The following is a 12,755-nucleotide window of genomic DNA, read 5'->3' as shown; positions in this document are numbered from 1 at the left end:
GCCTCACTGAAGACTAACAAATCAGCTCCCACATCATTATCATTTTCTCTCAGCCAATCATCAGTCATTTGTGTAAATACCGTGCATGTTGAATGCCCTTCCCTATAAGTGTGCTGAAAGTCTGTTGTCAAGTTATTGACTGTAGTATTGTATGTGGTTAAAATTGAATACAGGCTGATTGGTCAGCTGTTTGAGCCAGTAAACAGGGCTTTACTATTCTTGGGTAGCGCAATGACTTTTGCTTCTCTCCAGGCCTGAGGGAACACACTTTCCTGTAGGCTTAGATTGAAGAGATGGCCAATAGGAGTGACAATATCATTGGCTGTCATCCTCAGTAGTTTGTATGTTGTCAGACCCGGTGACTTGTCATTGTTGATAGACAACAATCATTTTGTCACCTCTTCTACACTCACTATACGGAATTCAAAATTACAATGCTTGTCTTTTATTATTTGGTCAATTATTCTTGGATGTGTAGGTTTGGCGTTTGTTGCTGGCATGTCATGTCTAAATGTACAAATCTTGCCAATGAAAAAATCATTAAAGTAGTTGGCAATATCAGTGGGTTTTGTGATGAATGAGCCATCTGATTCAATGAATGATGGAACTGAGTTTAACTTTCTGCCCAAAATGTAATTTAATGTGCTGCAAAGCTTTTTACCACAATTCTTTATAGCATTTATCTTTGTTTCACAGCATATTTTCTCCTTCTTTTTGTTCTGTTTAGTCACATGATTTCTCAATTTGCAATAGGTTTGCAATAGGTTTGCAATAGGTTTGCCATAGGTTTGCAATAAGTTTGCAATAGGTTTGCCATAGGTTTGCAATAGGTTTGCCATAGGTTTGCAATAGGTTTGCAATAAGTTTGCAATAGGTTTGCCATAGGTTTGCAATAGGTTTGCCATAGGTTTGCCATAGGTTTGCCATAGGGTTGCAATAGGTTTGCAATAGGTTTGCCATAGGGTTGCAATAGGTTTGCAATAGGTTTGCCATAGGTTTGCCATAGGTTTGCCAATTGGTTGTGTAGCCAGACATATTTGCCATATGATTTCTGACATGACATGATTTCTCAATTTGCAATAGGTTTGCCATAGGTTTGCCATAGGTTTGCAATAGGTTTGCCATAGGTTTGCAATATGTTTGCAATAGGTTTGCCATAGGTTTGCCAATTGGTTATGTAGCCAGACATATTTGCCATTCCTTTTGTCCCACCCCACTCAACCATAACATTTTTAAATGCCTCATCAGTCCATGCAGATTTAACAGTTTTTACAGTCCTTTTCTTTATGGTGCATGCTTATTAGTAACAGGAGTAAGCAATTTCATAAATGTGTCAAGTGCAGCATCTGGTTGCCCCTCATTACACGCCACAGACCAGCAAATAGTCTTTACATCATCAACATAGGAATCATTACAAAGCCTCTTGTAGGACAGTACTTCTTATACACTATATTAGGTCCAGCCTTTGGAACTTTGGTTTTCCTAGATATGACTACTATATTGTCATCACTACATCCAATGGATTTGCATACTGCTTTACAGCAAATTTCTTCAGCGTTAGTAAAGATGTGATCAATACATGTTGATTATTTCATTCCTGTGCTGTTTGTAAATACCCTGGTAGATTGACTGACAACCTGAACCAGGTTGCAGGAACTGGTTACAGTGGGTGGGCAGCTTAATGAAAGCCAGTCGATATTTAGGTCACCCATGAAAATATAACTCTCTGTTGATATCATATACATTATCAAGCATTTCACACATATTATCCAGATACTGATTGTTAGCACTTGGTTGTCTATAGCTACTTCCTATAAGAATGGGCAGATGAATCTGTAGACATATTACTTAAACTGTATTTGACATTAGATCCTCTCCAAGCTTTACTGGAATGTAGCTCTGAATATAGACTGCAACACCGCCCCCTTTGGTATTTCTGTCTTTTCTGTAGATATTATAACCATGTATTGCTTGTATAACCATGTATAACCAGTATATCATCAAAGGTATTATCTAAGTGGGTTTCAGAGATAGTCAGTATATGAATGTCCTCTGTTACTAGCAAGTTAGCAATTTCATTAACCTTGTTTCTTATGCTACATATGTTAATCTTACGGATCATTGGGACACTACGGTCCCACCTGGCCAACATCCGTTGAAAAGGCAGAGCGCCTAATTCAAATGACAGAAATCATAATATTAAACATTCATGAAAATACAAGTGTCATACATCATTTAAACCACGCTACAAAGACAACAGCCAAAATGGGAGCCACTTAGAAAAACTACAAATTCTAGCTCATTTTTCAAAAAACAAGCCTGAAACTCTTTCTAAAGACGGGTGACATCTATTGGAAGCCCTAGGAACTGCAATCTGGGAGGACTTCCTTTTATATTCCCAATCCCAGCCATTGTAATCAGAGGTGAGCTGAAAAAAAAAATTCTGGACAGATTGTCCTCGGGTTTTCACCTGCCATATCAGTTCTGTTGTACTCACAGACATTATTTTAACAGTTTTGGAAACTTTAGAGTGCCCAATACTACCAATTATATGCATATCGTAGCTTCTGGGCCTGAGTAACAGGCAGTTTACTTTGGGCACCTCATTCATCCAAACTTCCGAATACTGCCTCCTAGCCCGAAGAAGATAATGTGGGCTATTTTTAGCACTTTTCTGGGATTCTTGATTGTTTTGCTGATTGTTTTACTGAGCGGCTTATCAGAAGTAGACATGACAGTGATATTTATGTTTGAGCTGATAGTGGAGGGTGAGCTGCACACAGCGAAAGTCCTACTAGGGCACACCGCCTTGGTGCTAACAGTCTAATTAATTCAATGCCAAGAGTGTGCAAAGCTGTCATCAAGGCACAGGGTGGCTACTTTGAACAATCTCAAATATAAATATGTTTACATTTATTTAACACTTTTTTGGTTACCACATGATTCCATATGTGTTATTTCATAGTTTTGAATTCTTCACTATTATTCTACAATGTAGAAAATAGTCAAAAAGAAAGATGCTTTAATGAGTAGATGTGTCCAAACTTTTGACTGACACTGTATGTGAATGAGATATTTCTGTATTTGATTTTCAATACATTTGCAAAAATGTCAAAAAACATGTTTTCACTCTTCCATTATTGAGTATTGTGTGTAGATGGGTGAGATTTTTTTTTTACATTGAATCATTTTTGAATTCATGCTGTGTAACACAAGAGCATATAGAATAAGTCCAGGGGTATGAATGCATTCTGAAGGCTCTGTACGATGTACCAGTGTATGCACACGTGTGCCTTGTGGAGCACTGGTCATGGGATTATTATGTTTAATTTATACAGGAGGCGGAGGAAGATACATCAGGTTTTTTGGAAATTTAAACTGTACACATTTTTTTAACCCAAAATTAATCAATCGATATTGTTGTCATTTAACAACAGTCAATATACTGTACAAAAATTAGGAAGTCGACACTCCAAGCTATTTGAAAATGAAATCAGTAACTGGAGCTGTGTTGCAAGAGAGAACCTATACCCATAATGCTGCCAGAAACATAATTACAAAAATTATCGAGAATGAAAACACAATAAAGGCCGAAGGCAAGATACATCAGCTACTGTATCTTGACTATGCTGCTCTGTACCATCACTCATTCATATATCCTTATGTACATATTCTTTATCCCCTTACACTGTGTATAAGACAGTAGTTTTGGAATTGTTAGTTAGATTACTTGTTGGTTATTACTGCATTGTCGGAACTAGAAGCACAAGCATTTCGCTACACTCGCATTAACATCTGCTAACCATGTGTATGTGACAAATAACATTTGATTTGATTTGATTTGAGGCTTATTTCCATTGAGGTCCTCTGTTCGATTTCTCGTCCCTGCCACTGAGTCGCACAACACCGTCTTGGAAGAACATCTAATTCAGACCTACATGATCTTACATGATCTTAACAAGGTGAAACCACCTCAAAAGTGTAGCTTCACTGCATCAAGGTGGACATTGCCTCCGACTCTATATACACACAGGAGAACATCCTGAATTGACTGGTAATAATAGGGGCAAGAAGTGATAGGAATATCATTACAAACTCAGAAAATCACAGCAAAACTAGTTAGGGAGCTCACATAGCAATCAATAGAGCTATTCCATTTGTTTCCCTCGCTCTCTCTCTCCCCGTTCTCTCTCTCTCTCTTTCTTTCTACCCCTGTTCTCATCTCCCTCCCGCAGTTCTACAGAGCCAAGACCGTTGCCATGGTGATGGCTGCATTCTGCAGTAGCAGCAGTGGGATCGTCTCTCTCCCTCTCATCTCTCTCTCTCCCTCTTATCTCTCTCCCTCTCCCCCCTCTCTCTTTCTTCTTCCTCTCCCCCTCTCTCTGCCTCTCATATCTCTCTGTCTCATCTCTCTCTCCCTCTCCCCCTCTTTCTCTCTCCCTCTCATCTCGCTCACCCTCTCCCCCTCTCTCTCCCTCTCCCCCTCTCCCTCTCATCTCTCTCTCCCTCTCCTCCCTCTCTCTTCCCCCTCTCCCTCTCATCTCTTTCTCCCTCTCCCCCTCTCTCTTCCCCCTCTCCCTCTCATCTCTCTCTCCCTCTCTCTTCCCCCTCTCCCTCTCATCTCTCTCTCCCTCTCCCCCTCTCTCTTCCCCCCTCTCCCTCTCATCTCTCTCTCCCTCTCCCCCTCTCTCCCTCGCATCTCTCTCTCCCTCCCCCTCTCTCTCTCATCTCTCTCTCCCTCTCCCCCTCTCTCTCCCTCTCATCTCTCTCTCTCTCTTCCCCCTCTCTCTTCCCCCTCTCCCTCTAATCTCTCTCCCTCTCCCCCTCTCCCTCCCCCTCTCTCTCCCTCTCATCTCTCTCTCCCTCTCCCCCCTCTCTCTTCCCCCTCTCCCTCTCATCTCTCTCTCCCTCTCCCCCTCTCTCTTCCCCCTCTCCCTCTCATCTCTCTCTCCCTCTCCCCCTCTCTCTTCCCCCTCTCATCTCTCTCTCCCTCTCCCCCTCTCTCTTTCCCCCTCTCATCTCTCTCTCCCTCTCCCCCTCTCTCTTCCCCCTCTCATCTCTCTCTCCCTCTCCCCCTCTCTCCCCCTCTCTCTCCCTCTCCCCCCTCTCTCTTCCCCCTCTCTCTTTCCCCCTCTCCCCCTCTCTCTCCCCCTCTCCCCCTCTCTCTCCCCCTCTCTCTTCCCCCTCTCGCCCTCTCTCTCTCCCCTCTCTCTTCCCCCTCTCATCTCTCTCTCCCTCTCCCCCTCTCTCTTCCCCCTCTCATCTCTCTCTCCCTCTCCCCCTCTCTCTTCCCCCCTCTCATCTCTCTCTCCCTCTCCCCCTCTCTCTTCCCCCTCTCTCTCTCTTCCCCCTCTCCCCCTCTCTCTCCCCCTCTCTCTTCCCCCTCTCCCCCTCTCTCTCCCCCTCTCTCTCCCCCCTCTCCCCCTCTCTCTCCCCCTCTCTCTTCCCCCTCTCCCCCTCTCTCTTCCCCCTCTCTCTCACACATCATTTCGAGATATCACATCACGCCATGTTTTGTTTATTACTATTGTATTTCAGATTTCTACTCACATATTGCATAACAATGTATTTAAGTGCTACACTTGGACTTACAGGTATGCATTGCATATCTATAGGAGGCACATGTATTTGTAGTGTATGTTTAGGCTTCTGTATATAGCTAACATAGTCTGTCTGTGTGTGCCTCACATAATTCTGTCCTTTCCAAATGAAAACTTTCCCCTCAACCTCCAAAGGTGAGGTCCAGGTGACACCCTAGTCCCTATGTAAGGCACTTCATTAGATCAGAGCCCCTTTGAGCCCTATAGGGAATAGGCCCATACTACTGTGCTACAGTAAGAGGTGTGCAGTACAGAGCACAATTAAATATGTGCTTTCAATGTTGCATGCCAGCCACTTCCCAGCCCAAAATAGTCTAGAAAAATGTAATGCAGCTTTTAATCTCTCTCTCTCTCTCTCTCTCTCTCTCTCTCTCTCTCTCTCTCTCTCTCTCTCTCTCTCTCTCTCTCTCTCTCTGCCAAACCTCCTATCTGTCCCTATGCAGTGTGACAACGCCAAGGGATTGAGGGCCTTCTTCGACGCCATATGCTACGGACCCAAACACCTGATGATCTTCGGAGGGGTGTGTCCTTCTGTCACATCCATCATCGCTGAGTCACTGGAGGGGTGGAACCTGGTGCAGGTAGGACCAAGTCTGGTTGTTATGAGGAGGATAGGTTGGTCTGTTCCAGCTGGATTCGACCTCTTTTTGGGAGTTGTCTTTCTATTTAGCTTTGGTGGGGTTCCCTCTTGATATGATGTGAGATGGGACAAATGCGAGTTTTGAGTTATTAGGATAAGTGTGCGTGTGTGTGTGTGTCCGTGCGTACCCGTGCATGTGCAAATTGTATGTGTGTGTGGGTTTGAGGTTGGAACCACAGTGACAGGACATGCAAGTTTGCTAATTGAGTAATTTGTACGTTTGTTATTGGCTGAGCCCATAGTCTTATGGTTCTGTAGATGGGGTCTGGGCTGGGGTCTCTGAGAGGTCCTAAATCATGGCTTAATCCTTCATTAACCTCACCAGGGGAAATGTCTAATTGGTAAGTCTTTAATCCGGGACGATCCTTATCCATTTAATAAACTCAGAGACGGAAGAAAACAGGAAATATCAAAGCTGTGCCGCAAATGGCACCCTTACCCTGAATAGCCCTATGGACCCTGGTCAAACTAGTGCAGTACATAGGGAGGAATGCACTAGTTTGTTTCTCATGTTATCATGTTTTTTCTCTCTCTGCACTGTTGGGAAGGGCTTTTCATTTACCTGTCTTATATCAGCTTGCTTGCGCACAGATGGGAAGGGCTGAAACATTTGAGGTGTGTCCTTAAAAACATGATTCAAAGTGCTAATTTCAGGCAACACTGGTGGGGATATTTAAGATCTACAAAAAGCTGGTTTTAGCAGTAACATGGTTGGTTATGGAATTAATTTTGACAGCGGAAACTCAGCATATCCAGCCGTGATGCACACTGTCCATGTGAACATGGGACTAGAGTAATATGCTTCTGGTGCCTGTATACTTCGTATTAAGAAACATAAAAACGAATGCTTTTTCGTTTTATTTGATAAAAACCAAGCATAGTCTCCCCTCCTCTCAATGAAGGCTGTTTTTTCCTGCCCAATGCAATCAAGTAGGCTAGTCAAGACCGTCGATAAAGTAGGCTAGTCAAGACCGTCGATAAAGTAGGCTAGTCAAGACCGTCGATAAAGTAGGCTAGTCAAGACCGCCGATAAAGTAGGCTAGTCAAGACCGTCGATAAAGTAGGCTAGTCAAGACCGTCGATAAAGTAGGCTAGTCAAGACCGTCGATAAAGTAGGCTAGTCAAGACCGTCGATAAAGTAGGCTAGTCAAGACCGTCGATAAAGTAGGCTAGTCAAGACCGTTGATAAAGTAGGCTAGTCAAGACCGTCGATAAAGTAGGCTAGTCAAGACCATCGATAAAGTAGGCTAGTCAAGACCGTCGATAAAGTAGGCTAGTCAAGACCGTTGATAAAGTAGGCTAGTCAAGACCGTCGATAAAGTAGGCTAGTCAAGACCGTCGATAAAGTAGGCTAGTCAAGACCGTCGATAAAGTAGGCTAGTCAAGACCGTCGATAAAGTAGGCTAGTCAAGACCGTCGATAAAGTAGGCTAGTCAAGACCGTCGATAAAGTAGGCTAGTCAAGACCGTCGATAAAGGGGGTTGGCTCTTGACACGGCTTGGAAATACATTTTAATCACGGTAGCAAAACAGTGAGCTGACATTCCCTTTTTATCTGTGTATTGTAGGCAGTGTGATCTGTAAGATGGTTGAAATATGTTCATAAAACATTATATTTGGGAGCAGTATAACGGTGAGTGGACATTCTCCCTTTCTCTTTATATTGGACCTTTGTCCAGCTACTGTGAAACGTCTGGATGTGCGTAAAACCCTCCTGCATCATTGTTTTAATATGATTTGCCCACAGGGAGCAATTATGGTGCCTGTAAGTCTATTTAGACTATTTAAAAGTACTTGTTGTTTCATTTTGGTTAGAATTTGACTAGAATTATTCACTCTTCTTAGGCCTTATCAATAATTCATTGAATCTTGTTTATTAACATTGTTTAGCATGTCCATGCTTAGCCATGTTGTAATTTACAGTAGACCTAGCCTCTATATCAGTGTGCATGCTATGTAGGCCTATATATTTCCACAATGAAGCCATGCAATTACTTAGAACAATGTGGACTGCAAACAGGTTCAAGGAAACGTATTTAGCATAGATAGGATAGGTCTACATTTTCTTAATTCGTTTCTGTAAGCTATTTAACAAACTAGAATGGACTAACATTTGGAATTGGAGTTGATTCCAAGCAATACATAAAAGACCGTAAATACACAACTGGAAGCAACTACATATTTAGCCATGGAGCACCTTCTGATTGGCCAGTGAGAGGCCAAGCCTCTCTATTCATCAAAACCCAGCCCCTTTGTGTCACTGACAGCACTGCGTCGATCATTTTTTGTTGTGTAAATAGCAAAAAGGATTTCTGACACACCCCTGAACCTATAGCGCTACCGCCAGCTCTTAGATTTACCATTGAGTTATGCTTGTTAAAATTGAGCCCTGAAAAGTCAGTGACTTTTTTCCAAGCCTTGAAGAGCTGTCATTATGGTGAGATACTGTCAATTAATGGTGAGGAAGTGTAGTGGTGGTTGAGTACAGTCATCTCTGTGGAAGAGGGCCTTGGTGAACGTACACCCTTTGACAAGGTGTACTCTAAGGCCATTCTTCAAGGTCTGATTGAAGCATTTCACTCCTCCACTGGCCTGGGGGTGGTAGTATGCTGTGCGGACGTGTTGTTTTCTAACATCAGAAAGATGACAAAGTCATCTTGGACCTAACTAGTGTCCCCTTCATTTAGTCATTAGAGGCCGACTCTTGTCTTTAAAGTTCACTGATTCAAAACCTTTGTGTTTGAGAATGTAATTGCAGTCGGATTGGCAAAGACTCCAAATGAACCGCTAAATTAAATGTACCCCAAAACCATACTATTCAAGGACTTCCATTTTCAATTCCAAATCCCTGGACCTTCATAGGAGGTGCAGTTAATCGGCTTGACTCACTGATGAAACTCAAACTGCTTTTGGATAATTTACAGTACCACTATGTTCTACTCTGGTTTCTTTGCAGATCCAGATTGCACTAGGCTAGCTATATGCCTCTCTCTCCATCTCCCTCTCTGGGCCCATTGACTTTCATCTGTCTCCCAGTGGATGGAAGCAGACCCTGTGCCAGGAACAGGGCAGGGCTGCAGGAGGCTGCCTGGCTCCAAGCTGCAGACGTAGGCCAGTGCATTGGGCCCTGACGTCAGCAGCCAGTGGGAGGTGCATTACTTTCCATGTCTGATCTATATGTATCAGCCTCATAAGAATTCTGTGAGGAGAGAGGAAGCGAGGAATAATATGTGTGGGAAGTTTTCTGGGATACTATATAGGCATGGAAACATATTGATTGTTGCTATTATCATGGATAAAGGGAATTCGAGACATTTGAGGGGAAATGCATGATTGAGTGAATTGTTGTAACCCGGCTTTTGAATTGAGGCATTTTATTGGAAAAAATGCATTTTTTTCCATGGCTTCTAATGTGCTGCCCTAAATGAAAAGAAAAAACTGTCATTTCCATATAAAAAGCAGAGACAGTTAGACAGTATTTAGACAGTGTCTATTAGCAACTTCACTGGACAACAATTCCTGAGAAATGTTTCATTATACAGTATATTCATTTACATATTTGTAAAAATAGATTTTTAATCAAGGAAGTGCCCCCCCACACACACACATACTTGCAATGTTGCAGAACCATGATCAGTTTGCCGGCCCCATCTGCCATTGAATTTATAAAACTACTGATCCTCAAGCAGCTCTCTCACTCACATCCTGATTGTGGCTCACGTCTCATGGTATTGTTGAAGATACAGGCTCATCCTCTCTGCTAAGCACCAATTACTCTTTATAGCAGTGCTGTGTAGAGTACAGTAAGCTATGTGGTGATGAAAATGACTGCAAAAGCAAATGAAATGGAAGATAAGAATGCTACGAGGGCAAATAGACAGATGGTAAACGAGGGATGGAGAGATAGACGGAGGACAGCAAGCTTTGAGCATTGGCTGAGAGAGAGAGAGGGGGGGGGAAGAGGGAGAGGGAGATAAAGAGAGAGGGAAAGGAGGGAGAGGGAGATAAAGAGAGAGAAAGAGAGAGGGAGAGGGAGATAAAGAGAGAGGAAGCGATAGAGAGAGAGGGGGAGGAAGAGAGAGAGAGAGAGAGGGGAGAGGACAGGAGTAAGAGAGAGAGAGAGAGAGAGAGAGAGAGAGAGAGAGAGACAAAAACAATATGTTTGCGCTTCAAATAAACACACACTTTTCTTTCCTCAGGGCTGTAGGGTGAGACCGGGATGCACTAGAACAGGCTGCAGCACCCTGCCTCACCCTACTAGAATCTGAAGTCAAATGTCTACATTTTGCTGATGATCTGGTGCTTCTGTCCCCAACCAAGGAGGGCCTACAGCAGCATGTATATATTCTGCACAGATTCTGCCAGACATGGGCCCTGACAGTAAATGTCCAGTTGCCAGGATCACAAATACAAATTTCATCTAGATACCGTTGCCCTAGAGCACACAAAAAACTATACATACCTCGGCCTAAACATCAGCGCCACAGGCAAGAAGGGCATTCTACGCCATCAAAAAGAACATACAATTCGACATATCAATTAGAATCTGGCTACAAATACTTGAATCAGTTATAGAACCCCTTTCTCTTTATGGATGTGAGGTCTGGTATCCACTCACCAACCAATAATTCACAAAATGGGACAAACACCAAATTGAAACTCTGCATGCAGATTCTGCAAAAATATCCTCTGTGTAGAATGTAAAACACTAAATAATGCATGTAGAGCAGAATTAGGACGATACCCACTAATTATCCAAATCCAGAAAAGAGACGTTAAATTCTACAACCACCTAAAAGGAAGTGATTCCCAAACCTTCCATAACAAAGCCATCACCTACAGAGAGATGAACCTGGAGAAGAGTTCACTAAGCAAGCTGGTCCTGATGCTCTGTTCACAAACAGATCCCACAGAGCCCCAAGACAGCAACACCCAACCATCATAAAAAAAAAGATAATTACTTGGAACATTGGAAAGAATGAACAATAAAACAGAACTAACTACAATGCTATTTGGCCCTAAATAGAGAGTACACAGTGGCAGAATACCTGACCACTGTGACTGACCCAAAATTAAGGATAGCTTTGACTATGTACAGACTCAGTGAGCATAGTCTTGCTATTGAGAGAGGCTGCTGTAGGCAGACCTGGCTCTCAAGAGAAGACAGGCTATGTGCACACTGCCCACAAAATGAGGTGGAAACCGAGCTGCACTTCCTAACCTCCTGCCAAATGTATGACCATATTAGAGACACATATTTCCCTTGGATTAAAGAGACCCACAAATAATTTGACAGCAAATCCAATTTTGATCAACTCCCATATCTACTTACCAGTATGCCATCACAAATACCAGTGTGCCATCACAGCAGCATGATTTGTGACCTGTGTTGCCACAAGAAAAGGGCAACCAGTGAAGAACAAACACCATTGGAAATACAACCCATATTTATGTATATCTTTTTTGCCTTTTGTACTTTGTTACAAAAGGCAAAAGGCTACACTATATATAGCCATAATATTACATTTGAAACGTTTGTGAGTGTAATATTTACTGTTAATTTTTTATTGTTTATTTCACTTGCTTTGGTAATGTAAAAATGTTTCCCATGCCAGTAAAGCCCTTTTGATTGTATTGAGAGAGAGAGATAGAGAGAGAGAGATAGAGAGAGAGAGAGAGAGAGAGAGAGATAGAGAGAGAGAGGGAAGAGAAAGAGAAGGAGAGAGAGGGAGGGGGAGAGAAAGACAGAAAGGGTGGGGGAAGAGAAAGAGAAGGAGAGAGAGGGAGGGAGGGGGAGAGAGAAAGACAGAGAGGGTGGGGGAAGAGAAAGAGAAGGAGAGAGAGGGAGGGAGGGGGAGAGAGAAAGACAGAAAGGGTGGGGGGGAAGAGAAAGAGAAGGAAAGAGAGGGAGGGAGGGGGAGAGAGAAAGACAGAGAGGGTGGGGGGAAGAGAAAGAGAAGGAGAGAGAGGGAGGGAGGGGGAGAGAGAAAGACAGAGAGGGTGGGGGGGGAAGAGAAAGAGAAGGAGAGAGAGGAGAGGGGGAGAGAGAAAGACAGAGAGGGTGGGGGGGGCAGAGAAAGAGAGGAGAGGAGGGAGGGGGAGAGAGAAAGAGAGAAAGAGAAGGAGAGAGAGGGAGGGGGAAGAGAAAGAGACAGATAGGGTGGGGGGCAGAGAAAGAGAAAGAGAAGGAGAGAGAGGGAGGGGGAGAGAGAAAGACAGAGAGGGTGGGGGAAGAGAAAGAGAAGGAGAGAGAGGGAGGGGGAGAGACAGAGAGGGTGGGGGGGGTGAGAAAGAGAAGGAGAGAGGGAGGGGGAAGATGAAAGAGACAGATAAAGTGGGGGGCAGAAATTGAAAGAGAAGGAGAGAGAGAGGAGGGGGAGAGAGAAAGACAGAGAGGGTGGGGGGAAGAGAAAGAGAAGGAGAGGGAGGGAGGGAGGGGGAAGAGAGAGACAGAGAGGGTGGGGGGAGAAAAGAGAAAGAGAGGAGAGGGAGGGAGGGAGGGGGAAGAGAGAGAGA

General features: G+C 43.6%; 1 protein-coding gene across 1 annotated transcript in view; it reads left to right on the top strand.

Moving 5' to 3' along the window:
- The window catches only part of gabbr2 (gamma-aminobutyric acid (GABA) B receptor, 2), a 395,696-nt gene that overhangs the window by 120,747 nt on the left and 262,194 nt on the right, over positions 1–12,755 (top strand). Inside the window, exon 2 of the mRNA XM_042295213.1 lies at positions 6,044–6,181. Coding sequence (XP_042151147.1) covers positions 6,044–6,181 — 138 coding nt within the window. The remainder of the gene's footprint in view (positions 1–6,043; positions 6,182–12,755) is intronic.

This window comes from Oncorhynchus tshawytscha, linkage group LG13 (genome assembly GCF_018296145.1).
Source record: "Oncorhynchus tshawytscha isolate Ot180627B linkage group LG13, Otsh_v2.0, whole genome shotgun sequence".
Classification (NCBI taxonomy): Eukaryota; Metazoa; Chordata; class Actinopteri; order Salmoniformes; family Salmonidae; genus Oncorhynchus; species Oncorhynchus tshawytscha.
This window is presented reverse-complemented; position numbering and strand designations above follow the sequence as displayed.